Source organism: Coloeus monedula, assembly GCF_965178545.1.
Source record: "Coloeus monedula genome assembly, chromosome: 1".
In the NCBI taxonomy this organism is placed as follows: Eukaryota; Metazoa; Chordata; class Aves; order Passeriformes; family Corvidae; genus Coloeus; species Coloeus monedula.
This window is the reverse complement of record NC_138781.1, coordinates 86330698-86346814: the sequence shown is the minus strand read 5'-3', so window position 1 is coordinate 86346814 and position 16117 is coordinate 86330698. Positions and strand designations below refer to the sequence as shown.

The following is a 16117-nucleotide window of genomic DNA, read 5'->3' as shown; positions in this document are numbered from 1 at the left end:
CTAGAGCAGAATTCCTCTGCTCAGGCTTTTCACGGCAGCAACATGTCTAGGCTATTTTGACTTCTCATGGAAGATTGTGTTGAACAGTGTATGGGGATGCCACCTGACAAATAGCTGTCTTTTGGTATATGAATTAACTAGGCAAACAGACCAACAAAATTAACATTACTGATTGAAACAACAGCAAATATTCTTATCCCCAGTAATCTCAATGTCTCTACTATTCTCCTTATATAAACAGTGGTTTTAGATCCACTATACTACTCCATTGAAGAAACAGGCTGATCTCATCATCCAATGTCATGAGTTAGGAATTGCCACAGCCTGGTGTAACCAGCCCATCAATGGTCTTGTTCACAGCCTGAGCTGCCAGCCCAGGGGTGAGCCTGAGTCTGGAAGATGCCTAAATGTGCTTGAATTCATGCTCACTGTCTGGAATGCATAGGGATTGTAATTTGTTGGCACTTGTGAACCTTTCCACCTGGTTAATGGATATTTATAAAAGGTAGGTATCCCTGTGTTAAAGGGTCCCTTACCTGCGTTTTAGGTGCCCAAGGACATTTTAAAATTCTAGACAAAACCGACTGTCTTCGGGTGACTTTATGATGTGTATCCCCTATCACTCCTCTATGCCCAGAAATTAATTTTGTGCCTTTCTGTGCCTTTAAACTGAGCCGGAGAGGGGGGGAGAGGAAAAAAAACCCCAGCAAAACTTTCAAAGCAGTTTATAGTTTGTTTTCAAGGACACAGAGATACACACTCCTCTGTGTTCTGCTTTCTGCAGTAGAGAGCGGAGGAAGCACTGCTTGCTTTCCAGCCAGCTTTCGGCTTTCTTTTTCTCCAGAGGGAGACAGAGTTGAACTTTTGTTTTCCTGGGACTTTGATTTTTTCCCTTTTTCTCTGCTGGACTGTTTCAACATCAGAACACATCGGGACTTTTTCCACCGAGGTGGAGGCCCTGGAGGAGGGCCCACCACGACCAAGCTCCAAGGAGAGAGAGAGAGAGATCTACAGGACTCTAAAATTTCCCCAAGTTTTCTCTCCACAGCAAGAGGTTTTATTATTTAGCATTATTATCCTTTTCCTATGTGTTTGTTAAATAAATAGTTTTTATCTCTTTCACTTTCCTTCGAGGAAAATTTCTTTTTTTCCCGAACCTGGTGAGGGAAGGCTGGTTGTAACCTGCCTTCTCTCAGAGGATATTTTTCCTCCAAATTTATCCAAACCAGCACTGACTTACACAGCAAGACACTACAAGAAGGTAAGAGAATCAGAACTCAAAATCTGAAATTGTTCCAGTGTTCTGAACATTGGGCTGCACAGCCATAACACAGAGGCCGCTCTTTCTGAGCAGCATTTGAACACCAGTCATCATATTTAAATTAACAAAGTTAATTAACAAAGTTCTGAGATAAATGTCTTATTTTCTATGTTCTTCTAATTTTTTAATATTTAACAAATTTGGATTTTTAAGACAAAATTGTCCTTTTTTCTTTTTTTAAAATTTTACCTTATTGATATAACAGGTTTACTTAAAATCAGGTTAAATTCTTGGTTTGACCCTTAAACTCACATAAGGATATGTTAGAGCTAATTTAAAATACATAAGAGCACCTCTTGTGCTCTCTTGGGTGAGATGAGTTCTTTATGACATCGTCAAATTCCATCATGTCAAATTCATGATTATGTCACATTACAATTATAAAACATTTATTTCATAAATACATAATGTGTTTACATATTACAATACAAAAAAAATTAATTACTTTCTAAGAATAAATGAAGAATATGACAGAATAGTCTTAAACACAACTGGCTCCCTGCTATAAGGAAATATTATTAATTCGTCCTTCTCTCGTGTTTTCAACAATTCACATGGAAAACATTTGGAACAGATGCCTGTTCACAGAAACCAGTGGATTGGGCAAAACAGTAGTTTGAATTTATGATGTTTACTTGGCATATGTAGAAGAAAATAGCTCAGAAGTTCTAGGTTTTGCTGTCACAAACAGCAAGAAAATAAATGTATCATTCAGTTTACTTACACATTAGTGGTAAAAATCCCGTAGATCAAGTCCAGTTCTGGCAGGAAGAAAGTACTCTGAAGTTCATTATAGTAAAATGGAATTTCACCAGGGCGAGAGCAGTTCAGACGAGCTTTCATGAAGGTAGTCCAGGTATCCTCCAGCACAAACTTGCCACCAATATCATTTTTGCACACCCGAGCAGCACGAGAGAAAACTGTTTTCCCACAGTCATGTTCCACTGCATTTTCCCGGAAGAAGAAGTAGGTAAAGTTCCCAATGTCATAAGATGACACAAAATTTGGTTCTGAAAATAACAGAAGGAAAGATCATTTATTGCCTTCTTGTGATATATGCACTCATACTAATGTGGAAGTTGGATTTATCTTCAAGCTTTATATTTAGATAAAGACACTTTTTATTATCCTTTAGGGATATGGCACCACGACATCTGAACAGGCCAGCTCATGTCCAGCTGGGATTGTGAGATACATGATCAGTATGCACTGGGTTTGGCTGCGTAGAGTTAATTCTTTTCATAGTAGCTAGCATGGCACTGTGTTTAGGATTTGTGCTGGAAACAGTGCTGGTAATTCAGGGATGTTTTTGTTATTGTTGAGCAGCACTCACACAGAGCCAAGGCCTTTTCTTTCTCACACCACCCCACCAGCACAAATAGACAGCTGAGCTGCCATTTGGGGTCAAACCACAACACGTGGTCTGACAGGTTCAGCTCTAGGTGTTCACAGAATATGACTGTGCTGGGCAACATTGGCCCAGCTCACTGTATTCCACCATCAAAAGTGTCTCAGAGTTTTCATTCTTCACATAAGGGCACAGTGATTTCTCGCAATGTAACTGTTTTATCTTTTAACTCTGTTTCTGCTTTGCCACCATGCCATTACTCCAGATTAGCATGACAACAGGTAGTAGTTGATGGTGAGTAAAAATGTGCTCAGAGGCTGTAATTAAAAGAAAAGAGCACTACACAAGAATATTTGATGGTAAGATAACTGTATTTCAACTCCGTATCACTTAATGCTTTTTAGAGCTTTACAGACTTTTTCCCCCTTCTTTAAAGAAAATATTGAAAACTGATCAAAATACCCGATGGTGATGATGGAGAAACTAAAGAATACATTAAAAAAAATCTGGAAAGCAACAGATGGCAATATTTTTTGAAAGAAAAAAAAAAAAAGGAACAGTGGATACCAAAGACAATAAACATGTGGTCCATTTCCTGTAAGGATGACTAGATCTGAGGAAAGTCCATGACCTTAAAAGAAGCTGACAACCTGATGAGTTCTTAAAGGAAAGAAATTTGATACACAGATTTGTGAAGAAGAGCCCCACTTGTGCAAGGAACCATTTTAGAACACTGATACCTCTGAGAAACAAGAAAAATTTTCTCATTCCCAAATTTTATTCTGAAGCAGGAAAACAAATAAACAAAACTGTTTAAAAAACATCTATTTTGAGGAAACACTTCAAATAAAATTTACAGGTGAACATCTATGCACTATTGCATAGAAAAAAGGCTGCTGTAATTCGAAATGCTGTAAGTATTTTACAGGAGTGTCTCAAACCTACCAGAACTTCTGAGGGACACTAGAAAGGCAAGCAAGCTGGCATTGCCTCACAGCAGTCCAAACTGTCAGAAAACTCTTTTTCAAAGACAGACCAGATCCCAGCTAATATGGCCTCTTGTGCTGTTTCCATCTCTATCTGCTGTGCTGAGAGCTCCCAGGGCAGGTTTTTGGCAGCAATGATTATGAGCTGCCTTGGATGCATGAAGCTGAGCAGATCCAATAGTGCTCTCACTCTTCCCTGTAACTTTCACTCTCTATTTTATGAAGTGCTTCCTTGAGAGCAGTCTGGAACACACCACATTTTCCCCCCATTCAGAGCTGCACAGGTATTCTTTTGGCAGATCACAACCCAAAAATTTTAAGAACTTGTTGGTACCCTGAGCCTTCATGAGTTACATAGTATCAGTGCATTTGTGTTAAAAAAAAAGGAAAAAAAAAAGGCAAAATAGTTCGACAGGAGTTATGATATCATTAGAAATAAAACTGCACTGACAATATACAAAGAACTAAACTATTAGTAATGTTAACCCTACTAGAACCTTAACTCTTCATTCCTTATCTGTGTAAAACTTTCATTACAATAGGGATTTTGCTTCAAAGGCTTCAAAAACCTACTGTGCAAATACTCAAAACCAAGCTGATCCACCCACAAAACACATTTTGTACAAATGTTAACAAGGAGGCCCTGCCTTTCAATCAGGCCTGAAGATACCTCTCACTGGAGGTCCACTGATATAAAAAAGATCCCTACATTGGCACCATAGGATCTTACTGCAGAGTTAAAAAAACACTATTGGAAGCACTCAGCATAAAGAATGATGAATTACAAAAATAAACTTCACAAACTATAGGAGTAAAAATAATATGAAATGCATTGAGACTGTGTTCAGCGTTCTTGAAAATCCATGTCAACCTTTCAAAAGACAGTATTTTAAAGTTGCACTGATAATCATAGTACATGTACAAAAATACCAAGTACTCATATACCTAGTACTCATATTTCATGGATTCAAAACTGAGAAACAATATATACATCTGCAAACACCTATGTTTATACTTTATGAACTGATGAAAATGTGACCTGCAGTTGAAACTTGTGAAAACTGCTTTCATTTGCATTAAATGTAATAATCTCAGAGCTACCTTGGGGAATTCAGTGGATGTGGAAGGATTATCATGTCAGACTTTATTTCATTCTCTCTTTGGGAAAAATGAAGAGGGTCACTTCAAAACGTCAAAGGAAAAAGCAGCTTCTCAGCTAGGAAAAAATCAGTTCTTATGTGTCCAAATATTGTGCTGTGAACTGCTATTTGTTGACATGGAGGCCTTACCATGTAATTTTTTAATGCAGCAAATGAAGTGAATTTCTTGTTTCATGCTGACTTTGCAAATAGTTCTGGAAGGGCAAACACATCTCATTTCTGATTTATCAGATCACCACAACAAGTGCAAGGAGTCTGGTATGTGACAGCAGTTAGTATGAGAATGTCAACCTGTAATAATGTCACGAGTATTGTATATGACCTTTATAGGGTTTTTTATATACTCGATTTATGGATGTGTCAGGCTGACTAGACTTTCCCAAATTAAATGGAACCAGTGGAATCAGGAAAGCAAGAAAATTACTTTGCCGATGTGACCCAACAAACATCTGCAGTGAACAGCACGGAGCCATGCTACACAGAGGCACAAGCCCAAGCACTGAAAGCACTGGGTGGCTAGTTAGCACTGCCCCTGGGCAAACACATCACTCTGCTATTTCTGAAATTTGCTTTCTCAGCACCAATCCTGGGAATCTCTACCATTTCCTTCGTAAAGCAGCATGGCTGCCCAACAAGGATGTTTCCCCACAGACTCTTCTAAGTTATTGCAAAAAAGATGACTCAACCATACGAAGCCAAGATGGTGCTTCCACCGGAAACAATAAGATTGTTTTTCTGAAGGTTGGAGACAAACCTACATTGTCTGGGGAGCACAGTCTCTGTTCTGAATGTGAAAGCACTTAACAGGAAGACACAATGATTCCTTTTAGATTACTCTCCTTTTCCACCTGCCAATGGTGTCATTCATAAGCTTATTTCCTGGGCCTTTTTTATTTAGTGGTGTAGATGCAGTCTGAGTGGGTAAAGGATGAGAAGAACTGTACAGGAATTTTTCCTGTATAGGAATGGGAAAAAAGCCTAAAAGAGCTCTGAGAGCATTTGAGGTAGTCCTGGCCTCTTCTCACTGTCTGAGCTTAGGAGCAATAAAGTTCTCTGTGCTCTTTAATCCATACAACTCCACATCTTCTGAAGCAAGCTAACATGGCTTAATTTACATAGTTAGCAGATGCTGCTGTTCCCAGAGTGAACCAAATGACAGGAAATTATCTAACTTTCTTTAAGGAGGTAACAGCAATTAACCTTAAGGATTTAAAGGTCCAAAGCCTACTCTAAGAAATTAAGAGCTAAGATTTCCACTGACTGTCCCTGTGAGATGTGACCACTCACACCTGAAGTGCAAGGCATTCAAAGACTCAATCAAAAGTGAAATTAACCCCAGAAATGTTAAAAGAAAGCTAAAATATTAAGTTTTTCTTATCTAGACACAGATCAGATTTTATATGTATATATGCACACAAAATAAGACACACAAAGATATATGAATACATCATATATTCAAAATCTTAGGAGTTTAGATACTGCTCTAATGTTGAATGACATCTATCTGGACCTTGTTCACTGATCTCACTAGAACCAATGAATCACACCATACTGTTGACCTCTAAAGACCCATTTCTTCCACATATTTGTATTCAGCCAAATGCTTAATACCATTAAATCCTAGAAAGATGCATTTGAGGTTTTTTTTAATAAACTTCACATTTCAGCTACAAGTGCTCTCCAAAAGAGATGCTGAAAGTAATGGAGAGAATTCAAGCTTCAGATGTGCCAGTGTATATTATTTTCTTTCATCTTATTAACTTAATCAATGAAGTCCAGTTGCAATTGCATTTTGCCATCTCTGTATATTCATTAAGTACATTCATTTAGTTGTAGTCCTTTGCAGCTGTTAGAAAAAAAAGTACAGACTTTGCATTAGGCTGATCAAGGCATCACTCCTCATGAGGGTTTAAGGACAAATTTTAATCACAGCATTATATACCTCAAAAGAAATACATAACTTGTGGTCATCACAGCTATATCCATCCTCAGGAGCTGAACTGTAAAACGTTAAGTCCACATGAAACTGGCAGAAATGGATTATTAATAGCTGTTTTTCCTCTGTGTTTCACAATTACCTAGGAGGCGTGCTAAAAATGCTAACCTGTCATAGAGTAGCTGGCTACCAATCTATTTTGACTATTTCCTTTGCAATGCCTTAGCTCTCCATGATTTCTTTTATATTCTTTTCCTTTCACTAAATTGAAAATTTTATAGGTATGGAAGAGCAAGGACAGCAAAATACCCTAAAACTCTGTATCCCAGACATTTTTTTTCCAATCTTCTCTTATACTGCTGATGGATTTTATAATACAATTCAGCATAATCATAAAAGTGGATGCACTCATTACTTTTTTACTGATGTACTCTAATAAATTCTGAAATGCAATTATTTCTCATCTGAAATATTGTTTTCAAATATGGTATTACCAAATTTCTTATTTTATTTCCTGTTGTTTATTTCAAATAGATCTCCTTCATTTTCAAGGTAAAGTGTTCTTACATGGTATAATACTTTGCAATTTATTATATCATTTTGCTGATGCAAATTTGCCACTGACAAATTTATTCACAGAAGCCATTCTCTACTCTGACTTAACCCTCAATGAAGCCCTTAAAAGGAGTTCAGTGGATTTTGTGTCACCTATTTTGACTGCATAGACACCTTGTAAAGCCATGTACACAGGGGCAGGAGGGCAAGGGTGAAGAATACACAGGGATTACATTAATTCACTCAAAACCTCTACAGCTTTTGAGTATGGGGATCTATCAAAAGATCCAGAAGTTTGGATAGTTACTTAAAATTGAATCCAGAATTCCACATACACAGGATTCTAGTATTCTTTAAAGAGATTTTGCCAACCAGCAGTTATGGTATGGAAAGAAAACCCAGTTATGATGGCTTACCCATTTCTCCCCAAACATTTGCACTGCCATTTTATTTTTTTTCTTCTGTTTTAGTTTTACAGGGAGGGTGACAATGAAAGGACTTTCCCTGCAGACCTGCTCATTTGGTTTGCATGGCCAAGCTTTGGTAGCAGGAGGCTACAGGGGTGGCTTCTGTGAGAAGCTGCCAGAAGCTTTCCCCATGTCCAGCTAAGCCAATGCCTGGCAGCTCCAACAGATGGACATGCTACTGGCCAAGGCTGGGCCAATTAGAATTGGTGGTAATGCCTCTGTGATAACAGATTTAGGAAGGAAGAAAAGCTACTGCACAGATGTAATTGTGACCATAGAAGAGAGGAGTGAAAGAACGTGAGAGAAGCAGCCCTGCACACACCAAGGCCAGTGGAGGAGGTGCTCCAAGTGCCAGAGCTGAGATTCCCCTGCAGGCTGTGGTGCAGACCACAGTGAAGCAGCTGTGCTCCTGCAGCCCATGAAGATTCATGGGGATGCAGAGATCCACCTGCAGCCCATGGAGGAGCCCACACTGGAGCAGGTGGATGCCTGAGAGAAGTCTGTGACCCCATGGAAGGCCCGTGGAAAGAGGAGCCCATGCTGCAGCTATTTGTCCTTGAAAGGGACAAATACTTTTTGCACTCTTTGCACCCTGTGAAAGAGTGACCCACGCTACAGCAGTTTGGGGAGAACTGTTCCCTGTGAGGTGGACTCATGCTGTAGAAGTTCATGGAGAACTGCCTCCCGTGGGAGGGACCCCACGGTGCTGCAGGAGAATGACTCCTCTCCCTGAACAGCAGGAAAAGCCATGGGTGATGAACTGACCATAACCCCCATTCCCATTCCCTATCTCCCTGCACCACTGGGGGAGAAGGTAGAGCTGAGAACGAGGGAGGTGGGGGGGGGGAAGGTGGAGGGTTTTAAGGTTTAATTTTACTTCTCATTATCCTGCTCTGATTTTGTTAGCAATAAATTCAATTCATATCTCTAATTTGAGCCTGTTTAGCCCATAATAATATTTGGTGAGTGATCTCTGCCAGTCCTTGTCTCATGAACCCTTCGTTATATTTTCTCTCCCACATCCAGCTGTGGAGGGGAGTGACAGAGAGGCTTTGTTGGTGAGTGCCTGGAATACAGCCACCATCAACCCCCTACCACCTGTTCCTCTTTTCCTTCTTCTTTTTTTCTTTTTTTTTTTTTTTAACAAAAAGGAAGCCAATTTCATAATCATCCTCTGTCCCCTCCACCCTAAGGCTTAGTATGTCTGCTGTTGAAATTCCGTCTCTGCCTCCAGTATTTCTGTCACAGGATCACACAGAATCACAGAATGAGTCAGGTTAGAACAGGTCATCTGATCCAACCTCCCTGCTCAAGTGGGGTCATCCTAAAGCACATTGGACAGGATTGTGCCCAGACTGTTCTTGAGTATCTCCAGTGAATGGAACTCCACAACCTCTCTGGGAAGTCTGTTCCAGTGCACAGTTACTTGCACAGTAAAGGCTTTATTCCTTATATTCAGTCTCCTCCTGTCTTTGATAAATGCTGGTTTTCATGTGTTCATGCTCACTGAAATTTGAAATTTTCCACCTTCCCCTGGTTAAGATGCATTTCAGTCCTAAATTCTTTCATTTTCTCTGGGTCACTGTGTATCATAGTTTTGTGCATTAATGATGCTCACACTCCTGTTGTGCCTCTCTGACACTGGGAACAGATGATCTGCTTGCAGAAGTGTCCTCCTTCCTCATTCAGCCTCTCTGATTGGCACCTGACATAAGCAGGCGAGATGAGATATAAAAGAACAGACTCCATCCTCAATAGCCTCCTGGTGTTTCTAACAAATGGAAGGTGGACCTTGCTGTTTTACCTAGGGTAGATAAGAAGTAAAAATACCCCAACTACATGGGTAGTGCTTCTTGTCTCTACCATTTCAAACAGGTAAGGAAATGCTATGAAGGTGTTTTGTAGTAACTCAGTCTGGCATTGGAAAAAAGGAAGTCAGGGGAGGCACCTCCATCTCACACCAACTTACTGCTCTCCTACTATGTCACTGCCATCAGGGAGAAGATGTACAAATTGCAAAGGAAAAACACAGCTTAACTGCTCCAATTTTTCCTCTGGTAGCTGCTGCAGTGAAGAAGCCTAAGGACAGGTTTCAAAACCAGCAGGTATTTTCTCTCCTATTTTAGGATACTGGCAAAAATCATGATACAAAGGAAAAGAACCAACCTCATGGGTTGCTCAACCAAAGAAATGTAATTATTTATCTTCTTGGAAAATAAGCAACAACTAGCAGAATACGCTTTGCATATTTTCAGTCAGGTCTCTTATCTGAAAGAGTACATTGCAAATTCAAGCACACACTGGTTTTGAGTTACATGAAATACTACATAATAAAGAAAAGCTTGCACTATGTAATTACAAGGCTTTTCATTAAAGCCCAGAAAAATGAAAGGATAACACTGAATTATTACAGCCATTTCCATTAATCCTTAAAAACAAAATTGAAAGAATTAATTTTTATTCTTAGATCATAAATTGTCTCTACACATCCTACTAGCAGCAAAAGTTGTCTGCTAACAAACAATAATAGGAATTGATTCAGAGCTGTATTAAACCCCACTAACCAAACCACCTTTGTAAGAATTTTACTCTTACTATTACTTGTGAACACTAAAAGTATCTGCTATTGATTAATAAGCTTTTTATTAATGTTTTTAAGAAAGTGATCTCAGAGGAACCACTTTAGTAAAAGTATCTAATAACCAAATGCTTAGGATAGCAAGAGGAAAAATGGTAATATGTCTACCAGTAAAGCAGAACAATCCAAACACTCCTCAGATGGAAAGGCTTCTAATTTGCAAGATATTTTATTTTATTTTATTTTATTTTATTTTATTTTATTTTATTTTATTCTGGTTTGGGGCTACATCTGACATAGGATTACATTTTAATCATCTATAGTCTGCCCACTGATGAAATGTCATGACATTTAGAACACAGTTTTTATTTCTTTAACATGTTCCCATAGCATCTATCATTGCATGTGTAGGGCAAAGAAAACAGCTGCAATCATTTCAAGATAGTTGGAGAGCCACGCAATTGTAAGCAAAGGCATTTGACAACTTATGAAAACGAATGTCGTAGTGTTTCTCCATGTGATGAAACAGGAAGGGATTTCCTTCTCTTTTTTTTTTTAATTTTTTGCCCTTTATTGGCTGAGGAAATCAAACAGACATTATAGACTAAGGCAAACTTTCACACTGAGGCATCAGATCAAACATTTAGTGATTTAAAGAGGTGTATTGAAAGGAGTAATACCTTTACTAGCTGTAAATGTTGGACTACACGAGAGGTTTCTCAGTCTAAAAAGTGAAGGTTTTCCTTGCCAATCTGGACACAGTGAAACTGTGAACTGCAAATATAACTATTACCTTTTCTTCTGTTCTCTAGAGCAAACTACGATGAATTCTGCCCATGCTACACTTTGCAGATCAACTCTACGGCAAAGTCTAATTAGAAGCATACTATATCAACTCCAGATATGATTTAAACATTGTTACAGTGAGAGCTTAAGGACACTGAAACAGACAGCATGCCAGCTTAATGAAAGAATAATTTATTTTTTATCATTTAATAATGTCCAAAGCCAACTGCTAAGGCAGACTATTCTTTCTATGAAACACTACAAGGGAAATTTTATAATGTTCCAGCAACATGATGCTCTTTACTGACCTGAGCAGCTGGCTGAAGCTCAAGGTCTTGCTGACTGCTTTGGCCCGGAAGAAATCAGTGGAAGAGATGTCTGCTTTAGACATAATCCTCAGTGTGTGCTCTATCACCTCAAATTGTTTCTCTTAAGCACAGAAGTGCTTGAACATGGATTCAGAGAGGAAAAGAAAGGAGAGTACATAGCAGAACAGGACACCTTACAGAGTAAATTACTGGTAAGCAGTCTTTCCACCTTCTTCATTTGTTTGTGCATATACGCATATTCATGTGAGTAACTTCAGGCATTACGTTTTCCTCTACATGGGAAAAGAGAAGGCCAAAATATGACATCATGGGAGGGAGAGCTGGGTTCTCTATTTCACCTTTGCAGCCAGCTGGGCTGTTTGATGGGGAGAGAGCTGGTCTGCAGCCCTTGTTAACTTCTGTGGGTGATCACGTTCCCTTTGAGTACAGTGACATAGTTACAAAGTACTGACGGGGTTGGCAAGAGGACAACGCGGGGTCTGTCTCTCCCAAACTGTCAGTTGATAAATTCTTTGTGAGCAACACAACCTCTGTTGAACTAAGGTGAGTGCTCAGGTCATACCACTAGAGGAGCCTGATGCTTCAGTGGCATCTCTTCACGGAGACGAGCAGAATTTCTGCATGGTTACAACTGTGGTCAAAAACCTGCTCATTGCCTTTGGGCCAGCTGCATTTGATGTTGTCTATAGGAGCACCAGGAAGACAGAAATAGATCAATAAACAGAACATCAATTTCTTTTTCTAGAAGTGGAGGGAAGTTCTGAAGTAAAAAAAAAAAAATTAACTGGCAATCATATTCAGAGATATTCAAGAGCTGAAGAGATTACTACTGTAAATGTTAAAAGAGACAAGTTCAATAACTACCACCAGAAGCTTCTTTCTTCCATCAGGGAAGAAGACGTGACTGACTACATTCTAAAATTTTCCAAAATAGGAAAAACTTTAAGGAAGTGTGCAGATATCTGTAAATTTTGGTAAACTGTCCTTTTAGGCAATAAAAATTTTTAAACCAGACAAAATTCAGGGGAATCAAATCCTGAAGCATGTTGTCTAGTAGATGAACAAACAGTATATTCAGAGAGCCTCAAGGATGGCTCCACAATAACTAGCTCCAGTCAAAAATAAGATTTCTATGTTGGTGTTGCTGTGCTATCCATCTACCTTTTTGGATCTGTGCTTGTTCAAAATCTTTGTGCTTCACATTAATTTTCTTTTTTCCCTTCAGTTACACTCTCTCAGCATATTTCTGTAGCTTACTTTTACACATATGCTAAATAATTAATACTTTTAACTGAACTATCCAACTCTTTGTCCCCCCAGATAATTGAGTGTTGATTGCATCAAGAAAAGGATAATTCAGAAATGAAAGTTCACTGATTTCTCCATAATCTGCTAATGTTAAGCAACTGATCACAATGATGCTCAGTAAACAGCTGCTAACTTACATACTCAGCTGATGTGGATTGCTACCAGGCCTATCAAGCCCCAATAGAAGGCAGGACCCAATAATAAATACATGACTCTGGCTGAACCAGAACAAATGGGGAACTCAGGTCAACAACATAAATGTTATTTTATTTGTGAAATCTGTGCTTCCAGAAGCTGAAACCACATCATGGTAATATGGGATCTCACCCCAGCTACCTGACACATCAGGTCCATTTTCCCCTCTCACACTGTATATCATTGTTTGTGTGATTACAGACCTTCTGACAAGTAAGATGAGGAACAAGTTTTCTTCTGTGATGAAGATTCAGAGCTTTTCAAGTCAAGATCCTGCACTAAAAGGTACAGTGAACACCAAGAGCAGACTGCCTAGGCATATAGGCATGTCCTTTTGGCTGACTGATGGGATTGAAGATCTCTGAATTTGCTGAGCTAGCCATTAAAATCAACAACGTCTTTATTGCACAGCAATAAAGCACTGAGAGAGATAATCAGCTGTGTTTCTGAGTGCTGCCATCAGCCCCAGAGATGATTTGATTTGGTCCAACATGATTCGCAGAGCAGAAAATCTACGTGAGAAAAAACAGGGTGCTTCCGAGGAAACCTTTGAATTGGAAACATTGACAGACATGCATGCACATGAACACCTCACATGAGGCCAAATTACAGTAACTGTGAGCTACTGCTGCTGAACAGATATTGACTAGGAGGCTTCCATTCCAGCTGATGACTTAGTTTTCTTGCAGGATTATCGATCTGTGTTACTTTCTCAGTGAAAGCAGCAAAATCTTCAATCCAAGCACTGAAAAACTAATGTAGTTTCTTGGCACTGAATCACATAACCATGCAAATTGACATAAAAGCAGATGAATCCCCCACTCCTAGCTACCCCAGAAAATATTCCCCCTTCCTTTAATATAGTTAACTGGGCTGCTTTTAGTCTTATATTGGACGTACTTTAACTGGCTTCAATTAAAAAACTCATCTTGTTCTTCCTCCCCAAAGATAAAAGCTACAGTTTCCTGGTAACTTAATTATAAACAGTTTTGAGGCAGAAGAATGAACTCTAACAGAGAATGTATAAGTACATCTGAGGCTTTTAATAGACAAAATGTGAATACAGTGAATATGATTAATTAGAGAAGTCTAGAGGGAATTTTAGTGTGCCTTTGGCATAAAAATATCCAGTTAAGCTGCAAATTCTGCGTGAAGACTTCTTCCCCTTTGACAAAAGAACACAGGTGTAGAACAGTAATTAGTTCCAATACCAAGCTGAGTGGACAAAGGGTGCCTGAACAGGCATATATGAGTTCATTTTTCCCCTCACTTCTTTTGCACTGCTATAATTCTTTTATGTTCCACAAAATTTAGGATTTTGCTGTTGTTGTTAATTAACATTCTAAAATCATCTAACCTTAAGAGAAGGTCACAAATTTCTGCAAGCTACCTGTCATGGGTTCATTGTTCAAGTAAAAAATACTAATTGTATAAGCACAGTTCAGCATTCACATTATAGGAGAACTGAAATATTCAAAATAAAGTCTTTTACTTGCAGCTGACCAAATGATCTGAAGCTAGAAGGATTTATATTTGTATTTAATTTCAAACATGACAATAATCCCATCATAACGTGAAATGTGCTGTAGGAATAGTTACTGTTGTGTCACATAGCATGCATTATGAAAAATTTCTTTTTCTTCTGGAACAGGCATGGGCAAACTATAATACACATCATTTCACACTTTTTGTTTGATAATAATTTTCAGTTTAGAAGAATCTGCTTCCTTTTTTTGTAACAAATAATAAGGCAACTTGGTCTGTCGTATCTCAGGAATACCTATCTGTTTACAGATTCTCCCAGCTGGAAATCCTCATCAGGTGATTAACATCCATGACACAAAACTGACTGCTAAACACAATGTTATGATATGTTTTGTAAACTATTCCCCATCCTTTGGTGTCAGTCTGCCACCTAAGCGGCTCGAAAGCTGAACTTTTTCTGCTTGTCAAGGCTGGGACCTGCAGGGAAAGCCTGGAGAATTCAGTCCTTTCTAAACTGTTTATTTTCTGCCTTAAGTTTTTGAGGTACTCAGAAGAGAATGCTCAATGCAAGCTGCTGCTCAAAGCTGACTCAGCTTTGCCATGTAAGAGCACCCTAACAGCAGCTCATCGCTGTGTCTCCAAACACGACTTACACATGTTAAGGGCACATCTACAGACTTCAGCTCTATTAAATATACTCCCAAATACTTATACTAGTAAAATAATATATAAGAAAAGCACAAAATAATTTAAAATTTAAATAAACAATACTCCAAAACATTCAAATTCTCAGAATGGAATTTCAATACCATGAATACGATGAACGTGAGTTAAAAGAAGATGAGTCTCACAGTCCATCAGGACTCACCATTCAGCCACTTGGAGTTGTACTGGGCAGTTCGGAGAGGAGGAAGGGCCCCCAGACTCCGATAAATAGCAGGATCCCTTCCTGGAAAATCCATGGCCGTAGCAGCATATAATTCTCCACTGGAAGTGAGAAGAGCAGTGGAGTTGTGCTGGGGACTGTAGGGACAACGAGCCATGCCACTGATTTGGTCATGTATCTCTGTCAAGTTGCTTAACTGTAAAAGAATTAGAAAAAGGGATTAAAATTACCTGAAAATTATCATTTCAGCCAAGCTGCATCAATCTGAGCAAAATCCTATGACAAACACCTGTTACCTGCTCAAGTACTGTACAACAGAGATGAGCCGACCTCTACATCAATATGAAATGGTCTCATATAGAAAGTCTCATTGTGATGTTGTCAGATCTCACTTTTGCCACTTTGATATGGAAAGTATGCATGTCAATCATTATCCACCATGCCTAAATGTTTTCTATTAGAAGGGGCTCAGACATTAGTTATCTCTGCAAAGATTGTGATTACAAAAAATAAATCCAGACCTGATTGCCAGAATCAATAAGGCATTCACCGTAGCAGACAACAACAACAACAACAACAAAATCTATTATTTGTTTTGCTGGTGTGTTTTAGGAAAAAATCTCACCTGAAAAATGAGAGTAACAAAAGGAGCTTTCCAGCTCAGCAGAACTATCTCTGATTAGTAGCCCAAAGACTTACAGCCATAAACCACAGCATGATGTTAATATGCTATTTGAAAATAAAGGTACAATGGGTTTAAATAAAATAAATCTGTCA

General features: G+C 38.8%; 1 protein-coding gene across 1 annotated transcript in view; it reads right to left on the bottom strand.

Annotated features, from left to right (window-relative positions):
* SEMA5A (semaphorin 5A) overlaps positions 1 to 16117 on the bottom strand; it is a gene marked incomplete at both ends in the record, with an annotated part of 312885 nt that overhangs the window by 118524 nt on the left and 178244 nt on the right. Inside the window, 2 exon segments of the mRNA XM_082293006.1 lie at positions 2046 to 2331; positions 15323 to 15536. Of these exon segments, the coding sequence (XP_082149132.1) occupies positions 2046 to 2331; positions 15323 to 15536 (500 nt within the window).